The following is a 27451-nucleotide window of genomic DNA, read 5'->3' on the forward strand; positions in this document are numbered from 1 at the left end:
AGTCTCCTTGTTAGTGTTTGAGGTGAATTTCTGTTGACCTTTCATACAAGAAGTGCTAATGAGACTGGTTGCAGCAGGTGTTCTACTAATTATTGTTTATCTTCAATCTCATGTTTTGTACACCTGTACTCTTTTAGGTCAGCTCATATAATTCCAGTTTTTAGTCAACTTGTCATTTTAATAATCTACTGTATTATCTGTCTGTCTGTCTGTGTTGTGTTTAACAATGTTATGTTCAATGCAGTGTTCTCCCCAGAATATCTCAAAGGTGTGGTGGTGTAGGCTTGGGTAAATGAATGCACTTGTGGGCGTGGTTGTTTCAAATGTGGGCGTGGTCATCTGAGTGGCGTTTGTGGTACAGTGCTAGAGCATCATAGGGTCCTTGTTTGGTCTAAAATGTTAGCTGTACAACATTTCTATGCGTGGACAGAGTACAACACAAGCAAGCTATCGCTAGCCCTGTGGTGCCCCACTTTCTATCCGGGCTACTTTCTAACCTGCATACATGTCGAAAACCTGCGACTCCCAATATATTCCAAGCCAATGCAAATCACAAAATCGATTGTAATAGCTTTAGTTAGTAACGTAGCACTAGTAGACAAGTTCACTAAGCAGTCGGTGACAATTTTCCATGCCGATAAAGACGTGCGCAGCGTATCGGCATGCTCGCCGAGATATACAAGATTTTCGAAGCTGCGAACTTGTCTACACTAACCTGAGCAATGCTTTCGCTAACTTTGGCTTTGGGCCGATGCCGTTCAAGCGCATTTTGGCATCTGTAATCAGTGCATTGTCTTACATCCTGTGCAGGGTAATACCTCCCAGATCGGCTTCCGTAGGCACCAAAAACGCCACTAGAAGAACGAGAAATTGGGCTATCACTTCAGCAACATAATTCGACGCATTGATGTACTTTGTCTTGCGACGCTGTATTCTCTTAACGCACCAATAACGACGGCACTGCACAAACGGCTGCCGAGGGCATGACTCACATACGGATTGGAATGTGGGTGAATATGCTACCAAATGACGTCAGATCGGATTCGAAACAACGTCATAAGTATATTTTGGACATAGCGATCTCTATGACGTTGCTTTTGGACTTCCCACAACAACAACAGGTGTTTTATTTGTATCAACAAGAACCGGTCTCACATTTCTTGCCTAACACATAGATAGTAAGGTGTGACAGGCATAAGTCAAGGCGTGGCAGGCATAAGTCAAGGCGTGGCGGCGTTAGCCAAGGGATGGCGGGATTGGGCGTGTCCTTGTAAAATTTAGCCAAGGTGTGGCAGACCGCCATGTCTTGAGATGCCTGGGGAGAACACTGAATGAGGGTTAAATTATTCAACAAGATCTGAGTGGCAATTATATTGAATAGTCTACCAATCATGCAGTAATTTCAAGACATACATGTAGTCTTCTGACATTTTGTTACAGTTAGCTAACCGCACTTCTTTTTTAAAATTGTAGCTTACGTCTATCGTATTTTGTCTCATCTATGGAACGTAGGATAGCTACATACAACAATATACTACTACTGCTACTAATATACATGCATGTGACTCTAATGCAACTAGGGAACAGATAAAGTAATTTTATGATGTCGTTACCAAATATGTCAACATCAAACATTTGATGATGTCATTAACTGACGGTTGGCAAAAAAATCCTGGCTAGAATGCTGCCATATATGGTTGCCCATAAGTTAACTGAGTAAGCTATATACACACGTCGTCAATCTAAAAATACATAGAACTAAAATTTACTATTAAACTCATGCCACTACACCGAGACAACCCTTGGCAGCAGCAAGGGGAATGTTAAAGGTACACTCTGTTGTTTAGCGCTACGGCCCCGTAAACTTGATTGCATACAATACGCAATCAAGTTGGAATGTTGGGCTAACCTACAGGCAAAGCTGGATATCAGAGTGTAGTCCCTTTTTGGGACAGCAAAACTTCACTACCTACGAATAACTGTGGTGGACTTTGATAGGTGTTGGTTAGAATGGGAAAATTGCCGGAAAAGTTACAGTAATATTTTTCAGTGAGACTTTCCAATTCAGGCTCTTTACCTGAGTTGGATGCGTCCACGAGAAGAACAGCTTCAGTGTCCTTATTGGCAGAAACAGAGTTCATTGCGTGGACTGCGGCTTCACACCCAGGTTCTTGACCTGCACATAGTTGAGCTGCTCCAGTTGCTGCTAAGACATCAGGTTTCATTACTGTCAAGATGGCTTTCCTGACTATCCTTCTGACTGTCTCACATACACAAGCAACAAAGGAATTCATAGACTTGGAATCAACAATCTCTGTTGCTATTCTGCATGTAAAAACTGCCAGTGCATTGCACAATGTTGAAGAGTATTTACGAAAACTTGTGCATAGGCGTTTCCACTGACATGCATGTAGACAGGAAGGACCAGCGGCTCCAGTTGTATGGAGGGCCATGCAGCACCCTGTCAATGCTGTTGAGAGAATTGGATGGACTTGTTATACATGAGCAGAACTCTCATTGACTAGTGATTCATTAGAGTGGTATTGGAGAAGGGTGTTTCTGAGACGCACTTGATATGTGATCATCAAGATGTAAAGACCTTTATCATTTTCCTCATTCAATAGGCGTTGTGCGGCATTGAGGTTTCGTCTTTTCATGGCTTGAGCGAACTGATGCAGCAAAGACTTAGAATGATCCTGTCTGTAACTCGAATGTTTACACAAGTGCTCTTGTAGAGACTTGGCTTCTGTCAGTAAACCTGCAATGTTCCCACTCTTCCAGTCAGAAAGACGCTGTGACAAGCAAGAAGTATGGTCTTTTGTCTTAGAATTGCTATGAGGCTTCTACAACAACAAATGAGGCATGACCATCGCTGCCTTGATTGCTATCTTTGGCAGCTTTCCTAATTCAGAGCCATAGGAACCATGCAGTCTGGTCAGTCTGGTTTCGGCCAGGCTGTCCTTCACAAACTCTACTTCAGACAGTCAACGATTGCCCGAAGCTTCCGATTGAAAAGATATGTGATTAATAGCTAACATATTCATAGTTCAAATGAAGTATATTATGGCATCTTGACTTAAAGTCACACTCCGGAGATATGCGCGTAGCTACTGGCTTCGTCTTTGCTCGCTTATGAGAAATCCATACTGACCGAGTTGGGTATCTGGGAGTTATCTCAGAGTTGACCCGGCAGATTTACGTTAACAACTAACCAAGATTTATTGGCGTTAAGAAAATAACCAAATTTGGGACCAATGTTGACAAGATTAGTCCACCATTGTTTGAGAGAAGACAAATTCCCACCTGCAGCTGCATCATCAGCATACCAGACTTGATAACTGTTCAGCAATTGTATTTTATCAATCAGTGGAACAGTGGACAAGGCTTACATAGCCATGGCTAACGGATTTCTTTGGGTAGTGCCTTCTTGTGACAACAAAGTTTCACCACTGACAACTAGCTGGCAAGGTGTTTGGTAAGTGTTGGGTAGTACAAGGTAAATTGCTGGACAGGTTACTGCTATGTTTTGCAAAGCAACTTGATAGTTCAAGCTGTAAAATGCATTGGCTGTGTCTACCAAAAGAACACCTTCAGTGTTAGAGTTGGCATGCAATGAGTTCAATGCATGGATAGCTGCTTCACAGCCAGCAACCTGACCTGCACATGGTTGAGCAGTTCCAGTGGCTGTTTGGACATCAGGTTTACTAACCGCTAAAATAGATTTTCCGATAATCCTCCTGACTGTCTCACATGTTCCTATCAGTCGAATTCCTTAATTCTTGTTGAGAGGAATCAGTCTACATGCCACGAAGGCATCAATAGACAAAGGAACAACAAAATCTGTTGCTATCCTGCACGTGAAAGCCGCTAAAGCATTGCATAATGTTGACAAAAATTTACGAAAACTTGTGCATAAGCGCCTCCACTAAGCTGCATCTAAACCTGAAGGACCTGCAGCACCTGTTGTACATAAGGCCATGTTGCGAATAAGTTTTCCATTTATGCAGTCAAACAGAATTGGATGGGTCTGTGACATAGCGGCAGAAGTCCTGTCTATTAGGGCATCGTCATATAATGGTAATGGGGATAGATGTTTTTCTTCAAAACTTGACAAACTGTTTTTGAGACCCATTGGACACACGATCATCAAGAGATAAAAGTCCTGCACTGTTTTCTTCATTCAGAAGCCTTTCCGCAAAGTTGACATTCCCTCTTTTCATTATAACTTCAGCAAATTTACCTGACACAAACTTAAAATTTTTCTCTGGTGACTTGCTTGTCTATTCAAGTGCTCTTGCACGCAGAGATTTAGCTTCTGTCAGTAAATTTTCAATGTTGCCACCCTTCCATTCAGAAAGACAACGTGACCAGCAAGAAGTATGGTCTTTCGCCTTAGAATTGCGATGAGGCTTCTGCAGCAACAAATGAGGCATCACCATCGCTGCCTTGATTGCTATAGGCTCTATGGCAGATTTATGAGCATATGATTGAAACAATTGACTTAAGAACGTTTCATAACTTAAAACCTGACGGGGCTGGGCCGCATCAACAATTTTGTCTACCAAGTAGAAGGGAATAATTATTCAAGAACCTGTTGTACAATAGATTATTAGATACCATCTAGTATACTGGAAGACTGCTGTCTTGGTGCTATTGTTGGACAACACCTTCTTAGCATGCGCAAGGCCAGACCACTTTGGAAATGCTTCTTATGGGCCTGCTTGGATATCATTTGGTCTGACTAAGTTGTTTGGTGGAAACTGTTTAATTAAATTACGTTGACACTTCCATTTGCTCAAACATATTAAAAGTGGTTGAATTGCTCTTCTGCTTACTGGTTGCAAATGGTCATCTTGTGGAAGTATATTCACAGCTATCGTTGATCAAAACTAAGAGGAGGACCTACTTCTCAGAGGGTAACTCTAGATCAATTGCTGCGGATTAGTATAGATGGTCTTTCCTTGCTAACTGGAATCCAGACAGAGCTATTAGTCTTTGGTGGACAGGCAAAAATCGCTGCACAAAAGAATGACAAATCAAAGCGACCTCAATCTCTCTAGTGCCACCACTTCTAGAGACAACTGTATGCCACCACTAATGGAGGAATTTGAAGTTTGGGTGAGATCAACTGAAATACAGTAGATAGTTTATAACTAATTGGATTATTGTGGGCGAGCAAAGTGATCTTTTCTCTTGTTATGTCGATTGAGGTCAAGATATATTATATTTATATATTTATATATTTATATGCATACGTCAGCACTTGTCATATGGATTTACGGCAAAACGGAAGGACGGATCGACAAAACGACGATGCCAGATGAATGCAAAAATTGAAGCAAGGGTCCCCTTTCGAGGGATCGACTCAATTATAATTTCTTGGCGAAAAGAGTGGAAAATGACTCTCAATGTTGCTCCAGTACGTGACTAATAAGGAATAACACTGACAAGTGACAGAAGGAATTGAAAGAAAAAACTAGAAGAAGAGAAAAGTCTTTCTGAGTTTCCACGAGTTAGTTTGACAGAAATTATTGCTATGTAACCATTGTTACGCGCTACCGACTATTGTTATGCGACTAGCTAAGTAAACAAGTGATACGATTGAAGCGTGAACAAAGAATTGAAGACAATTAACTAGAAGAGCAACTGAAAGTCTACATTTTCTGAATTCCCATGTTTAGATCTTTGACAGAAACTATTGCTACGTACTGCTACGCGAATAGGTAAAGACAGAACACCATTGCTCGCCAAACACAATGCTAACGAGCATTTACTAGTTAGTGATGTTTGTTTAATCAGGGAGTGCTAGCTCCCTAAGTAGGGATGGCTTATTGAGATATGTTTGATGGTATGTACGTATGACCGACCGGCCAGAAATAATGTTGATTCTGAGCCAATCACAAACATGATGATTTGTGATGTCACAATGCAGCTGTACGGCTCTCCAGGTTGCTGCGTGCTAGTCCCACAGGACTTATACAAGAATGTGCAAACAGGCTCAAGCTTCTAGAGATGGCTTGATGACTGCAGCCAAAATCAACTGAGAACATGTCGCTTTTTCAAACAAATTTACGTTAGCGTGCTATCCATGTTCTCCGCGATGTCCTAATGCGTGCATCCACGTCGGGCTGTGAATGAACTTCTCGTAATTGATTTGATGCGGACAAATTTCAGGTAAATTGCTAGAGTATCTACGAACGGTATGAGGATACTCCACAAAGTAATTTGCGTTCTGCGTTGTGGAGGTGTAGAATTGGTTTGTGTCTACTTTAAAATTTTTACATAAATTGTTCTTAGCTGACACATCAGGAGAATCAAGAGAGGAAGATGTTCAACTAATTCCTGTGCACCAAGGAACTACTACGAGAATGCAAACAGACTGGAACTTTAAACTACAAAGAATTTTACGTTAGTGCCATACCTCTACGTGCATGTTCTCCGGGATGGCAAATCACTGTCTTGGGTCTGTCTGTTCTCACTGAAGCTCACCCCAACAATGCATTGGATTTTTAACTAGTATATGTCCACTATCACAAGCATCTGCCGCTCGGGGATTTCATGGTCAGTGGGTGATAGGCCCATGCAATTTTTGCCATTCTAATATTTACATTTCTAATTAAATTTAAGTTCTAAGTTTTGATTTGTAATTTCTAAATTTTAAGATTGTACTGTCTTATTTTGATTTCTAAATTTTTCGCTGTAGGTTTTGAGGTTTAACATAAATTTTATGCATGCTTGTCAATGATCTATGCATGTGCTATATTTAGAAACATGAAACTTGAACTCACACTGCCAGTTTGCACAGTTCTGTCTCTCACACGAATAGAAAATTAAAAGGATCGTGCACATTATACACAGTGTGGTGCCTCAGGGGGAGGGGGCTCTCATTCCAACATGTGTGTTTTAGCATCGCGTTTTCTAATGATGAGATGTGTTAGTTGACTTGCAGTCACCTGCCAGGATCACATTACCTCTGATTTCCTAATGACTCTGCACTGGTGTAACACCATGGCAGTGAATCAGGCCGTGTGTGCACTGTACATGCACATCTCTGCACCTGTCCTTGTCAACGTGCACATATGTGTGTATAGGGGAAGTGATAGGAAAGCTAGAGCCTGCTCTATAGCAGATCGTACGTGGCAGTTGACAAGTGTTGTGACTTAAGCATAGGAGGCTATGCTATGACAAGTGTTGTGACTTAGACATAGGAGGCTATACACAACACCTAATCGTCTACATAAACTTCGCACTCTGATATGGGACTGTACACCAGCATGGGCATGGTACTTGCAGTTCCTAACGCGTACATATTCGAAAGCTCTTGAGTGCAATGTACGTCTCTTAAGGCTGGTTCACAATATCTCTTAAGGCTGGTTCACAATATGCGACGGAGACGTGACAGATTGTGATGAATTGTGATGGACAGCTCTCTGTCGTGTTTACAATACATGTATGTTCCGTTCTGATAATTACCATTTCAGCGCTGCATGATTTCGTCATCCTCGTTTTGCTCTTCGCTGATTGTATAACAGTACCTAATCATTTCCTGTTGCGGTACATCAACTTCCGACGGAGCAGACAAAATAGAATTGATTCTATCCGCCTGTCAATGCTCTGTCAAGCAATCAGTCTGTCTAGAGCGGTGCCTTTGATGTGGTTTGACGGATTTGTGACGGACAACTCTTTGTTGCATATTGTGGACCAGCCTTAATTTGTTATGCAAGTTTCTAATCATCTGCACGTCTGCAGCACATCCCTGACGTTGTGCAACTTACTAAGTCCATCGGTATAGGCACGTACAACATTTCTGTAATGTATAATTAACAATTGTGAACTTTGTTTGAACTCAACTCAACTCAAATCAACTCAAATCAACTCACCCTTACTCTTGTATAGTTCAACTAGCTGAAAGAACTTTACTGGAGTACTGTGCATTGTCAAAACACTACTCTAGTCAATTTTGATCAGGCATGTATGCATGCACTATCCAGATCTAGCTATACTCTTAGGACCGTGCAGACGTGTTACTTGATTAACTGTAGGCTGTCATTGCCAACATTGGCCGTCAAGCTGTGTGATGAAGTACCAACAGGTACAGTTTGAAACACAGTTGTAAGCTCTGTGTCAGACGAGCTGTCACTGTGAGCCGTGTCTCTGCCCATCTCTTCTCATTTCCAAGTTCTTTCAGGTTGCCCAGACTGTGGAGTCAGAGGAAGTTGGTCGTCTGACCAAGTTGCATTGCAAAGCAAGCACCATCTGGATTGATTTGTGTAATGTTTACAACCAAACCATTGACGGCAGCAAGTAGAAATCGAGACTGGACTGCTTGTTAGGAGATGGCATACCGTATTTTTGCGAATAGTGCCCATGCTCAAATTGTGCCCACGCTTAAATAATACCTATGGTGACACTGTAACGAAATAATATGCACCATTCTTGATTAGTGCCCCATTGGGATAGTATTCAAACCCATGCGTGTCTGTCAATGTGTATGTTTGAGATGAATGAACACCCAGATAGAACCACTGACTGACAATGAAGATTCACTAGTGCAGCAAGACCAGGAATACGACTCAAAGGAAAGTGAAAGTAGTTAGGATATATACATGTAAGACTTTAAGATTAGGCTTAATACGGTAGTTTGTCTGTTATTTGTGTAGTGTGATGGTATACTAACAAACAATAATGTAACAGCCTTGTACTTGCAAAATAATAATGCCCCATGCTTGAATTGTGCCCCACGGGGCAGTATTTGCGGAAATACAGAATTTTACAGCAGAGAATGTTTGATTCTTTTTGCGTTTTGATGGCAACAGTTCTAGTCGGCTGTCCATATTTCCAGTCGTTCGTGGACTCTATGCCAAACAGTCCTTAGATGTCTTCAAATCAATGCAGATGGTGCCCACTTCGCAATGCAATGTGGTCAGACAATTAACTTCTGCTGACCCTCCAAGGTCTGGACGACCTGAAAGAACTCGGAAGGGCAATGAGAAAAGAGCTGGGCAGCAATGAGGCTCACGATGACAGCTCATCTGACACAGACGTTCCAACTATGTTCCAAACGGTACCTGTTCCTGCTGCTTGTAATACAACCCAAGCCCATACTTCATCTCGCAGCTTAATGGCCGACGTTGGCAATGGCAGCCTACTACAGTTAATCAAGTGACATGTCTGCACGATCCTAAGAGCATGGCCAGCTAGCTGAATTATATAAGGTTGTGTTCAGTTGAGTTGAGTTGAGTTCAGATATAATTGACAATTGTTAATTACATTGCAGAAAACGTACGTGCCTATACTGATCAACTTAGTGAGTTGCACAACGTCAGGAATGCGCTGCAGACGCGCAGATGACTAGATACTTGTGTAGCGACTAAGAAAAGTACATTGCACTCAAAGCTTTTGAATACATTGGCGTTAAAATATACAACTATTAGCCTAGCTGTTAATAATTTACACGAGCAGATATCAGCAAGAGTATGGCAATGTAACACCAGGCTTATTTTGGACAGGTGTTTGTTAGAGGACTTTGTTCGGTTGGACACTTAGCGTAATTTGCATTGTGTTATTATATTTGCTTATATATATATATATATATATATATATATATATATATATATATATATATATATATATATATATATATACTAGATACATGGCCTGTCCTTTGTATGGGCAAAATACTGTAGTGTTGTGATGGAAGAGCCGCAGTTTGAGCGTGTGTGGACACGTCGCTTGTAATCTTTGTTGTGAGGTCCCGGATGTGCTGTCTGAATTTGAATTTTATTCTTCTCACTTTTTGATAGAAATTGACACATTCCCTGTGCATAGCTTTGTGTAGGAAACGTGTAGGCTGGATTCAGTTTAAATGCGATCAGAATTTGGAGAGAATGCAAGCGCTTGAAGAGTATGTTCCATCGGCAAGAAATCTTTGATTTCTCAAAGCTTTGTGAAGGACGACGAGACGTACTTTAGATCTACACAGGACTGGTGTGGGTGTGTGTTTGATTGAACTGGAATGTGTAGTGTTTGCGTCATCGAGAAATTTTACGTGGAGTCCCACAGAAAAACAACCTACACTCTAAAAATAGCTATTAATGAGAGAATTTGAAAGACGTTAGTTTTACGTCTATATTTGGCTTTGTTGTTGAACTAAGAATCATTGCTTTCTGCAGTAATGACGTCACTGGTTTCAAAGTCAACGAAAGGTGTGTCTTCGGTGCAAACTGATGAGAAGCGTTAGTGGTAAGTGTGGAAAGTGTAGCAGACATCCGTTCATGTTCCTGATGTATTCGATAGAGTCAGACTCACTGATTTCTTTTTCTGGCTCATACAAAAAGGGTGAGAGCTTCATCTTTTACCAGGCATCAGTGGAATTAACCAGTGGCACGTATGATCATCTATGCTCTGTCTTTGCAGGGTTCTCCCTGGGATCTCTCAGCAGAGTGGGCTTTGTGGGTGGGTGTGTCAATATTGCTTTGCATGTGCAACAAATGTGTCTTGTGTACGCTAGATTTAGAAATAGCACTTGCGTGTGTGAAGGAAGTTGGCGCAGACAAGCATTACGTTGCTCCGCCTTTCTGGATGGGTGTGAGTGACAATGTAACAAACGTGTCTTGCGTACGCTACATTACTTCCAACGTGTGTGAAGATGGCACAGACGAGCATAATGGCATTTTTCAGTATGGGCCTCTGCGATCAGCAATCAACATTTATTGTCAATCATGCAATGTCTGCGACTACAAGAAAAAGACAGTTTAATTATATGTCATTGACATTAGTGAAAACCTAAAGGGTTTCTAATACTAAGAATGTGTGACGTCACCTAATTAATATTAATTTTTGCTCTTTAAAATTCTGGGGAGAACCCTGTTTTGCTCAGACTAGATATGCTTCCCTCACAATAAACTAGCGTAAGTAGGATGTATTGCAAGCAGAAGAACATCTGACTGCAAACTAGACGTCTGTTAGCTTGTGTACGTAGCTTGTGAACATTTCTTTCGTATTAATTTTTGTGAAGTGAGTAGGTAGAACGTGCAAGAGCATAGATCCTGGCGTCTAGAAGAGATCTGCACATGAATGAAGACTACAGTTTTTAGTAGCCTTCTATTCAATGCTGCTCCTTCTGCCTAGAAACCTGATCTCTCGCAAGTTGGAGTAGAAACATATAACCACTTACCAGTAAATGTTCCCCATTGCATCACGTGAAAGACACTCCTTATTGTTGACTTTGAAACCGGGGTTTCAATGTTTATGAAAACCAATCATTTTTGTTCAACAACAGAGGCAAATTTGGAGGTGTAACCAACGTCATTTGGATTCTCTTGTCAGGACCTACTTTTAAAGCCTAGGTTATTTTTTCGTGGGACTGCCCCTTTAAAATTTAAAAATTACAAATCGAAACTTAAAATGAATAGCTCATTTTAAATTTTAAAAATTTAAGAAAAGGTAATTTTAATAAATGTTTATTGCAAAAATTAAAAGTAGAGATGAGAAAATTAGAATGTAAATATTAGAATGCCAAAAATTGAATGATCCAATCATCCACTGACCTTCATGTGTAAAACAGCTTGATAGTCTAGTATGCGTAAAGTGCAATTTGTTAAACACTATGGTCTAGAGTTGCAAAAGTGCTGGAAAGTACTACAAGAACCCTGTGGTTAAGTTATACTTTGTAATGCAATTTTTCTGCATTTGCTGTCGCAAGCAAAGTAGAAGCTGCATAAGGAGGAGTCAGCAACACTTAGGATAGGTTCGTATGCGTTAACGACAAAATATAATACAAATTTGGCAAATATTGCCAAATTGGCAAACAAGTGGTATATTACTGTTGTAAAGTAAGTAGCTGAGGTGCCTGTTCTTTGCACAGAATCTATCAAATGTACGAGAGAGAACCAGAGAGATACTGTAAATCCATGAATTTTCGTATGCATTTATTTTTGTATTGTTCGTATGTGAACAACTACTAATGTACTAAAATAAAATCCATGCTAAAATTTTTCTTGGATGATATACTGTTATTACAAATTGCCACTACATTGATGTTGATGATGTACAGTACTACAACACAAGATCCAACACTAGTTTTACAACAGCAAATGACTCAACTACCTGCGGTGTCCTCTTGTTGTCCCGGATGCGGCTCACGATCTCCATGGTAGTGGTAGTTCTTTCGATCTTTTGTCGTGAGGCAAGCATGGATACCACTTGCCTTTAGCTCAGAACTCATGAATCACTTATGCTGACGCACATACAGAATGAAACAGGTACTGTGTACTAGCGTGCACTAAAATTGTCCGTTAGAGCCCGTAGGAAAATAAGATGCGTACAAAGGGTCTTCTGGTCAAATGTACAAAAATAAATGCATACAAAAATTTGGATTTACAGAAGTCTAATAGCAGAAAATCAACTACTTAGCACCTAGAAAGACCTGAATAGATTTACTCTTGCACGTTTGATTGCTAATATGTTTCCTGTTGAAGTTACATAACGCTATGTAGCGATTAGTAGGATGTGACAGGATTTCCGATTGTGAATGGCATCACAGTTGTTGGGCAGAGCCAACACAATCTCAAATAACCTGTTTGCCTTCCACACGCGTGACCAAATATGCCTAAAGTTGCAGCTATTTTGACAGTCCCTTTGGACGTCCTCACTTTGAAGACGTCGTCGTTGTAGAGAACAGAAGAATACGGGGCAGCCATTCTCTCACTTTTCTCAACGTCACCAGCAACAATCCACACGCTCCACGCATACCGTCCAAGGTCGCTAATGGGTGATATAAATCTGGTGGAGATCTGATGTGCGATCTTAGAGAAATTTGTGCGAGAGGGGAAGCGGAGTCAATTGGCAAGCCAAAGATCAAAGAAGCACAGGCCACGGGCCGAAAGTATCATAGGTCCATAGATCACACTAAAATGCAACCTCGTGGCAAATTTGGCAGAGATCAGTGCAGCGACGAAGGAGCCCTACTCACGCACAAAATATCACGACTCTCCTCTATATATAATATTATTCTTAGATGTTACATTGAACTTGTATTTACTGTATGTGAAAGTTATGTAATTATTAAAGTAGATTTACAACAGTAATTCAAATCAAAGTTTGCTTGCTCTTTTTTTAAGAAATTTGGCTGATCAAATGTATTGGATATCCAGACAATTTTCTGTTTGGCCAGACATATGTCCAAGCAGTCAGGAAAATTATTTGAGCAGTAGTGTGTGTGTGTGTGTGTGTGTGTGTGTGTGTGTGTGTGTGTGTGTGTGTGTGTGTGTGTGTGTGTGTGTGTGTGTGTGTGTGTGTGTGTGTGTGTGTGTGTTAGTTAGTTTGTCTGTTTGCATTAATGCTTGTACACCACGGGTGCTGTCACAGGATGATGTAAGCTGTGTTTTGATTTTTTCTGGTTATGCAACATTGATTGTTGCTGTACACATGTTTCTGATTTCCTCATATGGTTAATTAAACGACATTGATTGTTGCTGTGCAGATGCTGTCAATACTTGCAGTTTATGCTTTTCCAAGCTCGGTTAGTCGAGTATTTGCATTTGACTATGCCAGTGCTCTTGCTAGGAAGCAGTCACTATCATTTGATGGTCTGAAATCTAATTAATCACATTACTTGTTGCCTTTGTAAATTGATCTATTTGTTTGTAGTATCAAATGTTCAAAACTTTAGAAGTGTACAGGATTTTGAGAGTGTAAGTCTTTTTCATGTTTGTGTATGTTTTTGCTGATTGATATCAACATAGGAGTTAGCACGACTGCATGCCTTGGGTAGCTGGAGAGTCTCAGCGGCAAATCGAGAGTTTGTACTTTCTGAAACGTGAGTACTCAGCAGAATCTTAAGTTTTGAAGTGTGAAGTGTTAGAGTGATGTTGGTAAAGATTTGTTTGATGAGATTGTCAAGTAATGTTACACTCAGTGACTTTTTATAGTGATTTACTAAAGGAAGTTGAGGGTGATTTTAAGAGTTCCAGGCACTCATTGATAAAATTTTGGCATTATTAGCAACAGGGCTGTTACTTACACATTTAGATACTAATGTCATTTGCTGTGTTTGAACTGAAATTCAGGTAATGTTGTTTATCACAAACTAGCTGATTGCCCGTTCTTTGCATGGGAAAATTAACACAAACTTCTGAATATTGTTCTCTGTATGACCAAACCATGTCTAACCTTGCAGCTAATTGACATTCTTGTGGGTCATTGTAACTTCAAAGGTGTTGCTGTCATTGCACAGAACAGGTACAGCAAATGTGGCAGCTATTCGATGCACATACACAGGCAAACAGAAGTAGCCTTATTCTTTAATTAAGGACCCAGATCAGTGTTCAAAATTCCCACTTGCCTACTCGCCGATGGCAAGTAGAAAGTAGCTGTCCACTGGCCAGAGAAGCAGGTAGGAATGTTGGAATGGTAGTCAGGAGGTGTTGAGTTATACATTGTGTAGGGGTAATTGTGTACATAAGTATTGAGAACAGTATGTTGGCTGTCAGAATTGTAATCATATCTATCTAAATTGTCCTTTTATATTGTGTTGTGGGAATTAAGTGATAGTTACATAGAACAGCTGCTGAAGCCACAATCTCATTTACATTTGTGTGTACTAAAATGCACTGCAAATAGATGACCGAAGGAATTCATTCCCACTAAAATTGGTATGGTATTGCTGTGATGGAAGTGTAGACAAAGAATGTGACTGCAAACCTGCAAACCTTTCTTGTGAAACCAGACATGCCTAGTGATGTTTTCTGAGTCAGTGTACCACACTCTTGTCATCTAGGCATAAATGCTATTACCTATCTGTCTGTGTTATGATAAGTTCAAATTCACCTCTAGGTCTAAGTAATTCCAATGCAATATCATGTTGTATAGCCGCCTTTCAGAAACCATCTAGTCGCCTGCAATATGCAGGGAGATGTAAGGGAGTAGATAGTTTCATAGCCAAATGTAGGTGGCAGAGTCAATCTAGTCTGAATCTACTCCTAAGGTCAACAGCACACCAGAGCTTGCACATAGGTACACATGTATGCAGTCCACATTCACGGATTTTACAGTATGGCTCAAGAATCTAAGATGAACATTTACGTTACATTGTAGGTGTACATGAATCTATATAAAGCAGTGGTATAGAGCTTTTATTAAGCATGTTTAGGTTAGGTTTGGTTAGGTTAGGTTAGTCTAATAGATCATGATGGAAATGTGAACACCATGGTCAGTTCTAAATGTAGAGACCTTTGATCCTACATAGGTTATTAATTTCTATATCGTCAGAATTGGGGAAAGTTATGAGGCGTCTTTATATTGCACATTATGGCAAGAAAAATCATCTACAACAAAAGAATCAAGAATGATGACAAGCACGAGGACAAATGTAATGCAATTGTTTTTTGTTGTTGTAAAACAAAGTCAATCAGTAATACGCATAAGTATAGTCTAGTAATTACAGCAGATTCTGTTATACAATCACTACTAACTTCTAGACATAGCTAGCTTGTTAATTAATAAATAATTAGTTAAAAGGGGAAGTGTGTATCTATCATAGTTTTGATGATATTTATTTCATATCATATAACTTCTCAAAACAACCAAATCTAATTTTTACAAGTTTCAACACGAATTTACTTATTTTATTGTAATTATACCAGTTACTAAAATATATTAATATAATATTAATTTATGCACGCATCGGGACTCCAAGGCTTTACGTTGGCGAGTAGAAAATTTGGCGAATTTTGAACACTGCAGATATACTTGAAAAATCCTTTATCCACTCCATGTGTACTATCTGAGGTCAGAAATGGGCACATTGGATTTGGTAGATATCAGATGCGATGTTATAGAGAAATTTGAGAGTGAGAGCCAACAAGAAATCACGTCCCAAGAGAACTCTGGGAGACGACACCTTCACTATTTATGATGATCATCAACGTGCATGAGCAAAGTTGGCTGTGACTTGCCATTTTCGAGATATGTGCCTACACACAGACACACAGACAGGCAGCTCAGCTCTCCTTTTGTAGATTAGATAGTGCAATTAGCTGCTGGGAGAAACTGGACGATTGAAGACCCTAAGGTGTATTGAACGTGACAGGTATTGGAAGTGCCTACATGGGCAAACGAAGTGTAGTCGAATTTTCTGAAGACCCGGATATGGTAAATATCTTGCCTTCTTTGACGTCGCGTGCAATAAACGACATGCCCCACGCATACCGTCCGAGGTAAAGAATGGGCAGTTTGAAATTTGGTTGAGATCCCATCGTCGGCAGGAAATCACGTTGTCGCAGGAGAAGTCCGGAAGACGACGATAGCTTCACTTTCAACCTGTGTCGTTTCGACGAGTGCAAGCCAAATTCGGCAGAGATCGGACATGGGGCGGTGGAGGTATGGGTGGCCGTACCTACAGACAGACAGACAGACAGCTCTCCTTATATAGAAAGATATACTGTAGTAGAGATGAGAAGCAGGGCTTATTGTTGATTTTTAGTTAGTACAGGTCAGTGAAGTTTCGAATTCTGGGAATAGAGAGGTTTCAGTGATTTTTCACTGAGCTGCTAAACAAAGGATTAACTGTGGCTCTGATTACTATTGACAGACACTTGCAGAAAACATCTGCCTTGAAAAAGTAGTTCCCTGATATAGATCATCAGTATGATGTTCAAACGGTGTTGTCAAAAAGTTAACCCAACTGGGTATGGCAAAGGGCTGTAATAACCTTCTTTTATGGATAAGATCTTTGGCAAATCACTTGTGGTGCTCATTGAAATTATGTAATTAATAAGCTGAAATTCTAAAGACAATGGATTTCTGTTACCATACGATCAATGTCCATTTGTGGGAGAATGATGCATTATGTCAAAAGTGAACACAATGAATTGTCACTTGAAGAGAGGCAACGAAAGCAGTGGCTAAAGAATGTCTCCTGCACATGATGCATTAAATTCTTTAGACCTGAACAGGAAACCTATGAAAGATCTTGCAAAGCTAACGAACTTTAGCCACACTGGTAAGTTGGACGGGTACCATTCTCCTCTCACGAAGTACTGTCCCAAGAGGCAACTTTTTAGCTACAATGGGATGCTTGCAAGAACATAGTTGGCTGCACTTGATCATAACCACAACATAGAGAACAAGCTACTACAGGTAGTGGACAAATGAGATGCAATGTGATTTTCCCCAAACCTGCAAAGATCTGTATGCAAAGTCCATCACTGAATCAAAGAGCTATGGCTGTCTGCAAGGAATCTTTAATTAAAGCTGTTGATGAATAGAAAAGCACTACAGTGCTAAACTCTCAGGCCAGTGTATGTAATCACATATCTCGCCACATGAATGTTTTGCATACTGAGGTTTAAATCCAACCCACTCATCTCATCTAAGGTTCCCAATGCATTTGTGTAGCTAGACAAAGGTGCACAAAGCGTGTACTGTCTCCAGACTTGCATACTTACAGGTCAGTCCCTTCATCCGACAAGCAGATGCGCTGTCATGGACAATACACGTTCCCCTTTGCAAATTCCCTTGGAGCACCAAATTTCTGTTCTATTAGTGAATTTTGCAACAACACCCTGGTCGCTGAGCCACGCACACTGAAAATTCAAGCTGTCAGACTGCAGAACCACTATGCAGAAACACTGTGGAACGATCAAGATGTTACAAGTCAGGTACAGCTACACGTACCGCATGGTGCCTGAATCCAGCACCTTTGCTCTCTAAACGCCTTGTTGTTGGTAGGAAAACATGCATGAGCAAATGTAGACTAGCCGTTGTTTCTAAATTCTAAACCCTTATGTAAAGCAAAGGACTAGACCATGTACAGGATGGACGCCCGATGGCCGAATTCTTGTAGCACAGCTATCAAACAAGAGAGTTGGAGTCTTATGATGACATGTTCGTCTATTGGTCGGTAATGACACTAGATCTCATCTATTGGTTGGAATAGCTTCATTTGCATCTTCGCTAATCGAGTATAAATACGGTCATACGGTCGTCGGCCAGACAACTACTGTATTCTTAGCCCAGATATCTGGGCCTGGAGTATTAAAGGGCAGTTGAATCCACTTCTTTTTGAAAAATACAAAGTCAAACAACTTCTAGTGATTTTGCTGTCCTACAATGTCACATGTAAAAGGCCACTGACGGAGACTGTAGTTGGTGTTTAAAGGAGAACTCTCACCAAAATCAACAATCTCTCGAATAAAAGCTGTCACGTCATGAGACAACCCCTAGCAACTGCTTACTGCAGACTTCTACCATAACGGAAAAATAAAGCATTGAAATGTCCTGTGTGGGCGTGTTTAGTACCTGTATGTTCCTTTCATACTAAATCATTGCTGGGTAGCAAGGAAGACCGATGCTTGTGCACTTTTCAAAGTAAGGATTATGAGACATATGGTAGCAAGTTTTGATTTATTAATTAAAGCAAACTGGGACTCCAAACTTATCATCGTGATGTGTTTCTTTTCTATTGTTTGTCTAGTACACTTGTGAAACTTAGGGTAGTGCTGGGTTCCTTTGCTTGTTTCCTTTGCTTAGCGGTACACCTGTTTTGAACCAAAAATGAGTGTGATTCTCAGTCGTTTAGTCTCTGCTTTGGAAAAGTTTGTCATGAGTATGAGACGCTACACATGCTGTGAGCCTGGGGCACTGCCGCTCTTCTAATTAGTCGGCACCCCACTCAGCACTGTTTTCATAGTTGCGGTTTTTTTAAATTGTGTGCTGTGGTCATGGCAGAGAGTGCAGGTTCTTCATTGAGCAGATATTGCCATACTTATACCAACCTGAGGTAGACTCAGACGAGCTTGAAACTCTAAGTGGAGAAGAAGATAGTGCATTAGAGACCCAACATCTAGAGGAACCGAATCAGGGCTGTCTAGGCAACACTGACTGGTGTTCATGTTCATGACTGTTGTTCAGAGCAGGAGCATCAGACACTGGATTGTATCACTCAAAATTTAGCCTTATACAGGATTGTCTTGGAGCGTGAAGATCTTCGCGCAGCCTTAGTGGCAAACATGGATAGGTTGAGAGAACCTTTGAAGGAACCTTTGCCGAATTCATATGATGAATTTAAAAAAACTGCAACTATGAAAACAGTGCTGAGAAGAGTGTCAGTGCCCTAGGCTCACCACATGTGTAGCGTCTCCTCATACTAGATGACAAACTTTTCCAAAGCAGAGACTAAATGACTGTGGAATCGCACTCATTTTTGGTTCAAAACAGGTGTACCACCAAGCAAAGGAACCCAGCACTACTTTAACCAAGTTTCACAAGTGTACTAGACAAATAATAGAAAAGAAACATCACGATAAGTTTGGGGTCCCAGTTTGCTTTAATCAATAAATCACAACTAGCTACCATGTGTCTCACAATCTTTACCTTGAAAAGTGCACAGGTATCGGTCTTCCTTGCTGACCAGCAATGATTTAGTTTGAAAGAAACAGGTACTAAACACGCCCACACAGAACGTTTCAATGCTTTATTTCTTCGTTAAGGTAGACGTCTGCAGTAAACGGTTGCTAGAGGTTGTTGATTTTGGTAAGAGGTCTCCTTTAAAAACAAGATTTATGTAGAAACACATACAGCTATGACATACTGTACTACCGCACATGAAAGCACATGCACCTATACGTGAGCACTATGAACCAGTGTGCCTATACCTTGGGGTGGTGCAAAGTTCTTGTTTATAAGGTTTATCAGCCAGCTATCTCCCAAATAGAGGAGGAGTGGATGAATTAGTGTTGGAAATTTATAGACAGAGATGTTATAGCGAAATCCCTTTGAGGGTGTGGTACTGTCGATTGCGGTCAACAACAGGAATCTTCTTTGTTAGGTACACTGTGATGATGTCATTGTTTAAGAAGGATTCCGTGTCTGAAAAAGATCACAGTTCCAGCGGCGTCAATAATGATGACGACGACAACAACAGCAATGACAACAGGGACTCAGAGACTGACGTTACTGACAAAGACGTGGTCACTTAGCGATTATGACAGTATTTTTGAAATCTATTTAGATTGATAGTCTGAACATAATTCTAGTGAATATGACGCTCAATCTGATGAATTTCAGTTGGTCACTTAGACACGCATGCACTTGTATCTCTATGAACTTTTCCTGAAAGAGGCTAATTTCACATATAGGCACATGTGCTTCCATAAGAGCAGTAATTTGCTATACGCTATAGAGGGTATAGGTAGGCCATTAGTTGACAGAAACAGTTATAGAATTAGTTATAGAAACGTTATTGTCAAGATCATAGCTATGCGTAGTTCATTCTTCCTAAATCCCACGTTCACTTCGCATTCTGGAAAGTTCTAATAGAAGCTATACATGATGGTATGACCATTCTATTGCATCTGCCCAGTCTCTCATGTGCCCAATCATGAATGTGTAAACTGCTTATATGCTGTCGACCTCAAAGCCCATAACGTGAAAGACAATAAACAAACTGACAATATCGTATGCACTTGTGTTAAGAAACCTGTGATTCAGAGGCTCCTTAATGGCATCTTCGGTGACATCTACCATGAAGACATGGCAGTGTGCAGAATGTCGGTAGTTGAGGCAGACAAGATAAATTGTTGCATGTTCTACCACACATTGTGGACCACAGAGTCTCCAACTTAGCACATCCTCCTCGTGACAGCAAAGGCATTTTACAGCAGTGGGCATGATGACACACTGAATGCATGTACACCAGTTTGAGTTCTCCAAGCTCTTGATGTTTTCTGCTATTGTGTCGGAATCAAGCTCAGTAGAGTTTTCTAAACTCGGAGTGTCCTCAACATCATTACATTCCGGCTCAAAAATGTAGAGAAGCAACGCCATGTACTCTTGATGACAACACACGTGTAGTCGGCAAGATGTTGCTACATTATCATCTCAAATAGTGACTACATGGGTTATGCCCCCAAGTTGGAAGCTTAATTTCTTCTCCCAAAATGAGTTGTATTAAGAAAGTTATCAATAAAATCAGGGCAGTTACCATCAGAACACTTGTATTTTTGTGACAGTTTCCTTTCAAATGATGGAATGGATGATACATGTACATGTAAATGTTATCACATGAGAAACCATCCTATTAGCACATTGTCGTAGTTTACTTTGTTGTCTGTCTGTTTGCTTTGCTGTCTGTCTGTTTGCTTTGCTGTCTGCTTGTTTGTCAATCATTGCTATGTGAAGTCAGTATAGGTATATGGACCGGTGTATAATTTTTGTGTGTATCCATTTTCATTGTTACATAGTAAGTTATAACCTAAAAACAATATTAGACAGTTTATGATGCGAAAATCAGCACATTCTATCGCAGCTGTGTTTCTATACTTACTTCTGCCTTTATTTTGGGTTAAATCGGCTTTACTTGCACCACTTGATATAGAACACACACTTGCTATGTATTGGCCATCCAGTATACAAGTCATTGTGACATTGCCTACGAATGGACTGGCAAACACAATGAATTTGTATTATCACTGTGTGAGAGACCACCCCTACACATTTACATGGTAAAACAAGTACATGTTTGGGATGGTCTCAATTAATTGGTGAAATGTGTCTTCAACAACATGCAGGCACAGTACTTGGCACAAAGTGTGGTGTGTAGAAATCTGGTCATAGTATATGTCACACCATGCAGTGTCTTTATTTGTAGCATGCCACAGTTTATCGTATGCCCTTCAACATGTAAAGACTCTGATCTGCTGAGTTCAGCCATGTTGCACAAACATGGACGGATACCAGTATGTGAACACAAATGTATAATTATAAGCAGAGACGTTATTTCTTCTGATGTAGATGTGGTGTTGGTCATGTCCAGATACAGGTGTAAGTTTGGTTCGAAGTGCATGCACAAGGTCAAGGCGTTCAAAGAGGTCTAGGTAAGTTACAGTATGTACCTTGTTTACTGTTACACTTAGTGTTTGTATCCAGTATATTTCAAGCTTTGGACTCTTTGTCTTTTTCTGGAAAAGTCCACAATCTGAACTTGGATAAGTGTTGTCCAGTAACTAGAGAAGTTCAAACAAGTTTTGGAAAGTTGCAGGAACTTTGTCAAGTCAAGTCAATCAAGGAGTGGCACAATGATGCCAGGTGGTTATCCAGCTTGGAGTCTGCACGTTGGTTGAATTCTGTCAAGTAAGTAATTCTGTTGGTCCATTAATGGTCACTGACATGGCCTAATCGAAAATTATTGTTACACGTAGTTCATAATATGATAGTTTTGTGTACATTGTGGGAAATGTATTTTAAAGTGGCATTATTCCCTGAAAAAAGAGGAGGGCAAGTTGCTTCTAGTTGGCTGCGTTCTGGCCTTGCAACTTTAGGTGCTAGTAACATCATCTGATGAACTGAGCTTGCATTATAACTAAATTCTGAAATAGTGTATTCAGGCAGAAAAGCCCCTAGTTGTTGTTATCTAATCTGATGGCATCAAAAACTAAAGCTTCAACAAAAGCGTCGAGTGCTCAGAGTCTTGTCAAAGTGAGACCTGTAGGCTCAAGAGTTCACTGGAATGTTCTGTAACAGCAGTACAAAGCCATACACCTTGCAATCTGAAATGCATGCTATTGAGACTTTATGGGAGCAAATGGATGCCAGATTAAAGTTGTACAAGCCAGCAAACCTAAAAGAGCTGAGTCTGGGATACATTGAAAGTGAAAGTTTTAGACAATTTAGTAGAATTTATGCCTAACAGGTTCAAGAAAGTTGTAGAGAACAAGGACAGTTAGTTATAAGTATTATTAACAATGAATTCCTTTAGAATAGGTAGTAGTTTCTTCTTTCTATAAGTTTCAACAAGTATGATAATACTGTGCTGCACTAAATTCAATAAAATGTTTATGTTTCATGAGTGACCTTAAACTTTTGCACAGCGGTTAGGCTAGGAAGTAATTGGTTTGCCATGGAGTGCATGGAAAAGTCACAATTTTGGACTTGTCTCACAGACTACAGCATACCATAAGAAGTGGTAGGGCTCTGGGGACTAGCAAGAGTCAGGATTGCTACATCTTCTATCATCTACTGCTAAGTAATTTACTACAGGAGAAAACAAACGGCAGAACAAAGGAAAAACAACAGACTATTTGTCGAACTATAAAGGCAGCACTTTTGTATGCATCCACTTTCTGGAATTCCTTGCTAATCATATGGGCACATAACTGGTGATAAGATAACTGCTTAAAATCATTGTTTAACTCTACAGTACGGTTTAATAGACTGAGTTGATTAAAAGAGATTCAGCTAAAGAACACCTCTTGAACCGAGGCCAAATGGTGTAGTTCAGTTGAGTATATCCACCATTCTTCTGCAACTATCTATTCGCCTATCTTGTAGTTTTTCTGACTGCTGTGTCACTCGCGCAGTCATTGAAGGCCACTGAAAGTTCAAAATTTAATAATATGAGAATTTTCTTGATGTTCCTAATCACACTGTCGCATCATTCTGCAATATAGGTGATGTGTTGGAAATAACAATGGGCTCTCTGGTCTTTGTTACCATGGTCATTGGTGTCACCTTCCTCCAGGTAGTTGTTCTGTTTTCATTGACAAACTCAAGATTTTCTAGGCATGCCTACATTAATTACGTAAATCTGTTGTTTACGTAGAGTTTTGAAGTTACAGCTGACGAAATGTGTAGTGTAAAGCAATCCAGGGTAACTCCGTGAGTAATTTAATACACGTCCGTATATTGCTACTTGTGATTGTTGTAGTCTCTTGATCTTACTATCGTATGGAGCAATGAGGGAACTAGTAGAGAGCAACGTTGTAGCAGTAAAGTTAATTCAAGACCTGGTGATATTTTTCACCCTGATTTCCTTCAGGGCAGACCTGCCTATTTTGACCTCACTGTGAGGAATTCTCTCTAACCATCTTATATCACTAGTTCAGCAATCATGGCAGGAGCAGCGGCAGTGGCAGGAGAGATGGAGAAAGATTTATTCTATAGTTTCAACGTTGAGTCAGCAGGCTCTCTGTTTTACCCCCTAGTGGTAGAGTCTTTTTTGGTATTGTGGACATCATCCAGTCTGGAAATTCTGAAAGTCATTGCAAAGAAAACAGCTCTCACCAACGGACTTACCATAGGGAAGACTTAAGTTAATCTTCATGAACGGTTGTGTATTACTATATGGAAATACAATGCTAAGATGGTTTAGATTTGCTAGCTGCTAGCCATATCTGTAATGACTGGGACTCGTTCGTTTGGATTTGCTGTTACATACATATGTATGTGGTACATATCCCAGATGTATGGTGGCCTCGCTGCAGAACTTTCAACTCTGTGATTTGCGAGCGCTGAGAGGAGAGAGATAGGAGAAGTCGTCAAACAGAGGGGGCGTTGCAGCTCTTGCTGCTTGTCCTCAACACGTTATGCTTGTCTGCGGGTCCCCATTTCTGTTGTGAACGTTTCTTGTTTATGTACATGGTGTTATTCTCTTTGAGGATTCGTCTTTGTTTGCTGTTGAGAATCTGTCACACAGCTGGCTACGTTTCTGCTGTGCTATCTATTCTTGTTGTGCTTTACCTTCATGTCGTCCTCACCTGGGTCTTACCTTGTTTCAGCACATCTCTGAGTCACCATGTGTCTTTTAGTTCTGGTAACACTTGAAAGCATTTTCGACCATACTTGGTTTGGTGGTGGTTTTACTGGTTGCCACTTTGTCATATGTTTGCACCTTGTGTTACACCCGTTCACTTTGGTTGTCGTGGATTTCTCGTTTCTCACACCTTTTAATCCTTCATCTGTTGAGTGGTTGTCAAATTTTCTGAGCAGTCTGCACTATCAACCTCTGGTTTGGCAGTGGCTCTGGTGGCTCTGATATCTACCTCCTGCTGTGGTTACTTTTGTAACCATAATTGGTAAGCTTGATGTGGTCAGATGTGAAACCAGTGCAAGTAGAATCATCAAGTCTGTACACCAAAACTACTTCACACATGTTTAGAATCTCATTCTTGGTTTTGCCTATAGCTGATCTAGCAGCTAATTGTCTTTGCCCTATGACTTACTTCCTCAATTAGCTAACCAAAGGTCAAACTATCATATAACTGGTTATTTCTGCGGTGATAAATTTCTGCGTTCTAGCCAGGAAGACAGTTACTGGTACATACACATGTACATGTGTCAGACAGTGACATCCTGGGACTCTGAGGATAGGTCTAAATATCTGCGAATTTTATTTGTGCGCTCTGTGATTTCTTCACAGAATTTCGCAGCAATAACCGGTTATACAGTAGTTCCCAAACAATTAGTGTGGACATGTAAAAATGCATAATTGTATCTAGTTTGCACACTCATGATCAGCTGTACACGTGTACTTTGAATCATGGTTAAGAATCATGAAGGCAAAATGTAAAAACACAATTTGGTCTGCTCATTAATAGGGAGTAGGTTAAGGGGGTTATTGCCAACTTACAAGTAGCCCAAGAGTAAAACAACAGGATGTATTCTTGAGTGCTTGAGTTACCCAACACAGTTAGACAGAAATAGGACCCCCTAATTTCTGGATTCTAAAAATAGCGGCACTAAGACTCATTGTCCACAAAATTGTGAAATAGTAGAAATTTCTTGTTGGTGTTGTGTACCTAAATGTTACCTTTGCTTTGTGTGCTAGATTACTTATTTTGCACCACCATAAGATTAGATAGTGCTCCAAGTGTAAGATAGGTGTCTTGCAGCTAAACTGTACCATGTTCTAATCTCCTTAGCTATAGAATAGGCATTTGATTGACAATGACATCTAGCTGTATGACCTCAGAAGTTCACATGGTTAATTGTTCAGATAACAATCAAATAGTAACCATGACTCATAGTGACCAGAGCATAGGAACCATGACAGTGACTCAACCAGATTATGACTAAATGTAGGAAACATGCCAGAGTGTGAGAGTGAAGGACTCCAGATGGCAATGTCATATAGACTACATATATGTATTTCTTTCAAATCAAACAATCTCCCAAATATCCCCAAACCAACAAGTCTTGCATTACACTAGGTATATCCCAACTATCAACGTCCTGTACTTCAAGCTGAATTCTCTTATGAATCATTCTCGAGTTATGTTTCCATAATTGAATAGAAAGTTGCTGCATTATATTTTGGAAAGCCTGGTGGAATTTAAGGCCACTGACTGCTGAGGTTTTGGAAGCAATATCGTTCAGAGTTTTGATGCTGAATAATGACCAGAGCCCCAAGGTCTCAACCAGTAAGGGGTAAAAGAGACCACCAGCTGCACGAACTCTGTCTTCATGGCGGATATCCTTTTGTTCTTGACCTGCCTCTGGTGCGGCTCCAGCCCTTACAGCTAATTTTGTCACATGTAACGGCTGCAAGAGTTTCTAACTGTCATGTCAAAATAGGCAGGTCCACTCTCCAAGAAATAAGGGTGAAAAACATCACCAGGATGACTTTCAGTAGAACCATTGCACATCATCTCCCTCATAACATCTCTGTTCTCAACCAATAAGGCCTGGAAAATAACTTCTGCCAATGCATTGTGTCTATGTGTGCGCTCTGGACCAATACCACAACTAAGAAGGTGATCTCCAAAAGTGCCAATGTGCTGATCACAACTGCACAAGACAGTTGCCGGAGAAGAAGGAAACATCTTGATTCCCAACCAGAGCCGTACTGCAATAACAAACTCATGAGGAGACATGGAAAGGCCGAGATTAAAGTTGGGTATTGCTCGCAACCAAGCTCCTGCATGAGATGTACTGATTGAATGTAAACGTGCTCTGTCTTGTAAGCTAGCAGTGTTCAACAAATATTTGACTAAATCAGAGTCAAATTCTGATTGGATTTGTCGTTGAGCAGCAGTACTGAAATCTAAAGTTGAAGAACCGTGTTTGCTTTTCAGATAATGACAAATCTGAAGATGACTTTCATAGTCTCCTGATACTAAAGGCCTTGAGAAATGTAAATTTGTGATATTCAGTGAATTGCAAGCCTTTTTGAGGAAGTCCTGTACCATCTTACGAGTAGGATTGCAACTTCCTACATGAAGTTGATATGCAAGCCAAAAATGGGACACTTTGCCAGTAAACTTTGTATTAGAGACGATATTGATTCTCTGTTATCAACGAAAGAGCCATCATTCATGTACCACAGTTGAAAGTGTAAACCAGAATAAGAATCCAAAGAGTCTAGTAATTCCAGAATCACAAGAGAAAACAACAGAGGACTTCAGGGATCTCCCTGTTGAGCACCGGCTGTGGACAGGATTAGATGGTTTCCGAATCGCACCTTACCAGGTGAGTGGTATGACCACTGAGCCCAAGCAAACAACTGTGAAAATTCTCTCTGTAAGCGTTCAAGAAAAGCCGATCTGGAGCACTCATTAAGCGCATTAGTCATGTCAATTTTCACACAGCAGAAGTCTTCTCTGGCAGGGGTGGCATCAATGAAAGAACGCATGGAGTGGATAGCTGCTTCCCAACCACCTTTAAGGCCAACACCTAC

At 40.4% G+C, this 27451-nt stretch overlaps 1 protein-coding gene across 1 annotated transcript; it reads left to right on the top strand.

Moving 5' to 3' along the window:
• Positions 1 to 9716: 9716 nt before the first annotated feature.
• LOC134191814 (myotubularin-related protein 10-B-like) lies at positions 9717 to 25627 on the top strand. The gene is made up of 14 exons (XM_062660434.1): positions 9717 to 10113; positions 10173 to 10242; positions 13484 to 13589; positions 13651 to 13694; positions 13746 to 13819; positions 21650 to 21737; positions 21793 to 21875; positions 21928 to 22131; positions 22691 to 22719; positions 23448 to 23518; positions 23600 to 23647; positions 23705 to 23786; positions 24585 to 24784; positions 25604 to 25627. Exons 3-14 carry the CDS (start codon positions 13484 to 13486, stop codon positions 25625 to 25627), a joined length of 1053 nt encoding a protein of 350 aa, XP_062516418.1. The 5' UTR covers positions 9717 to 10113; positions 10173 to 10242.
• The last annotated feature ends 1824 nt before the right edge of the window (positions 25628 to 27451 follow it).

This window comes from Corticium candelabrum, chromosome 16 (assembly GCF_963422355.1).
Source record: "Corticium candelabrum chromosome 16, ooCorCand1.1, whole genome shotgun sequence".
NCBI lineage: Eukaryota > Metazoa > Porifera > Homoscleromorpha > Homosclerophorida > Plakinidae > Corticium > Corticium candelabrum.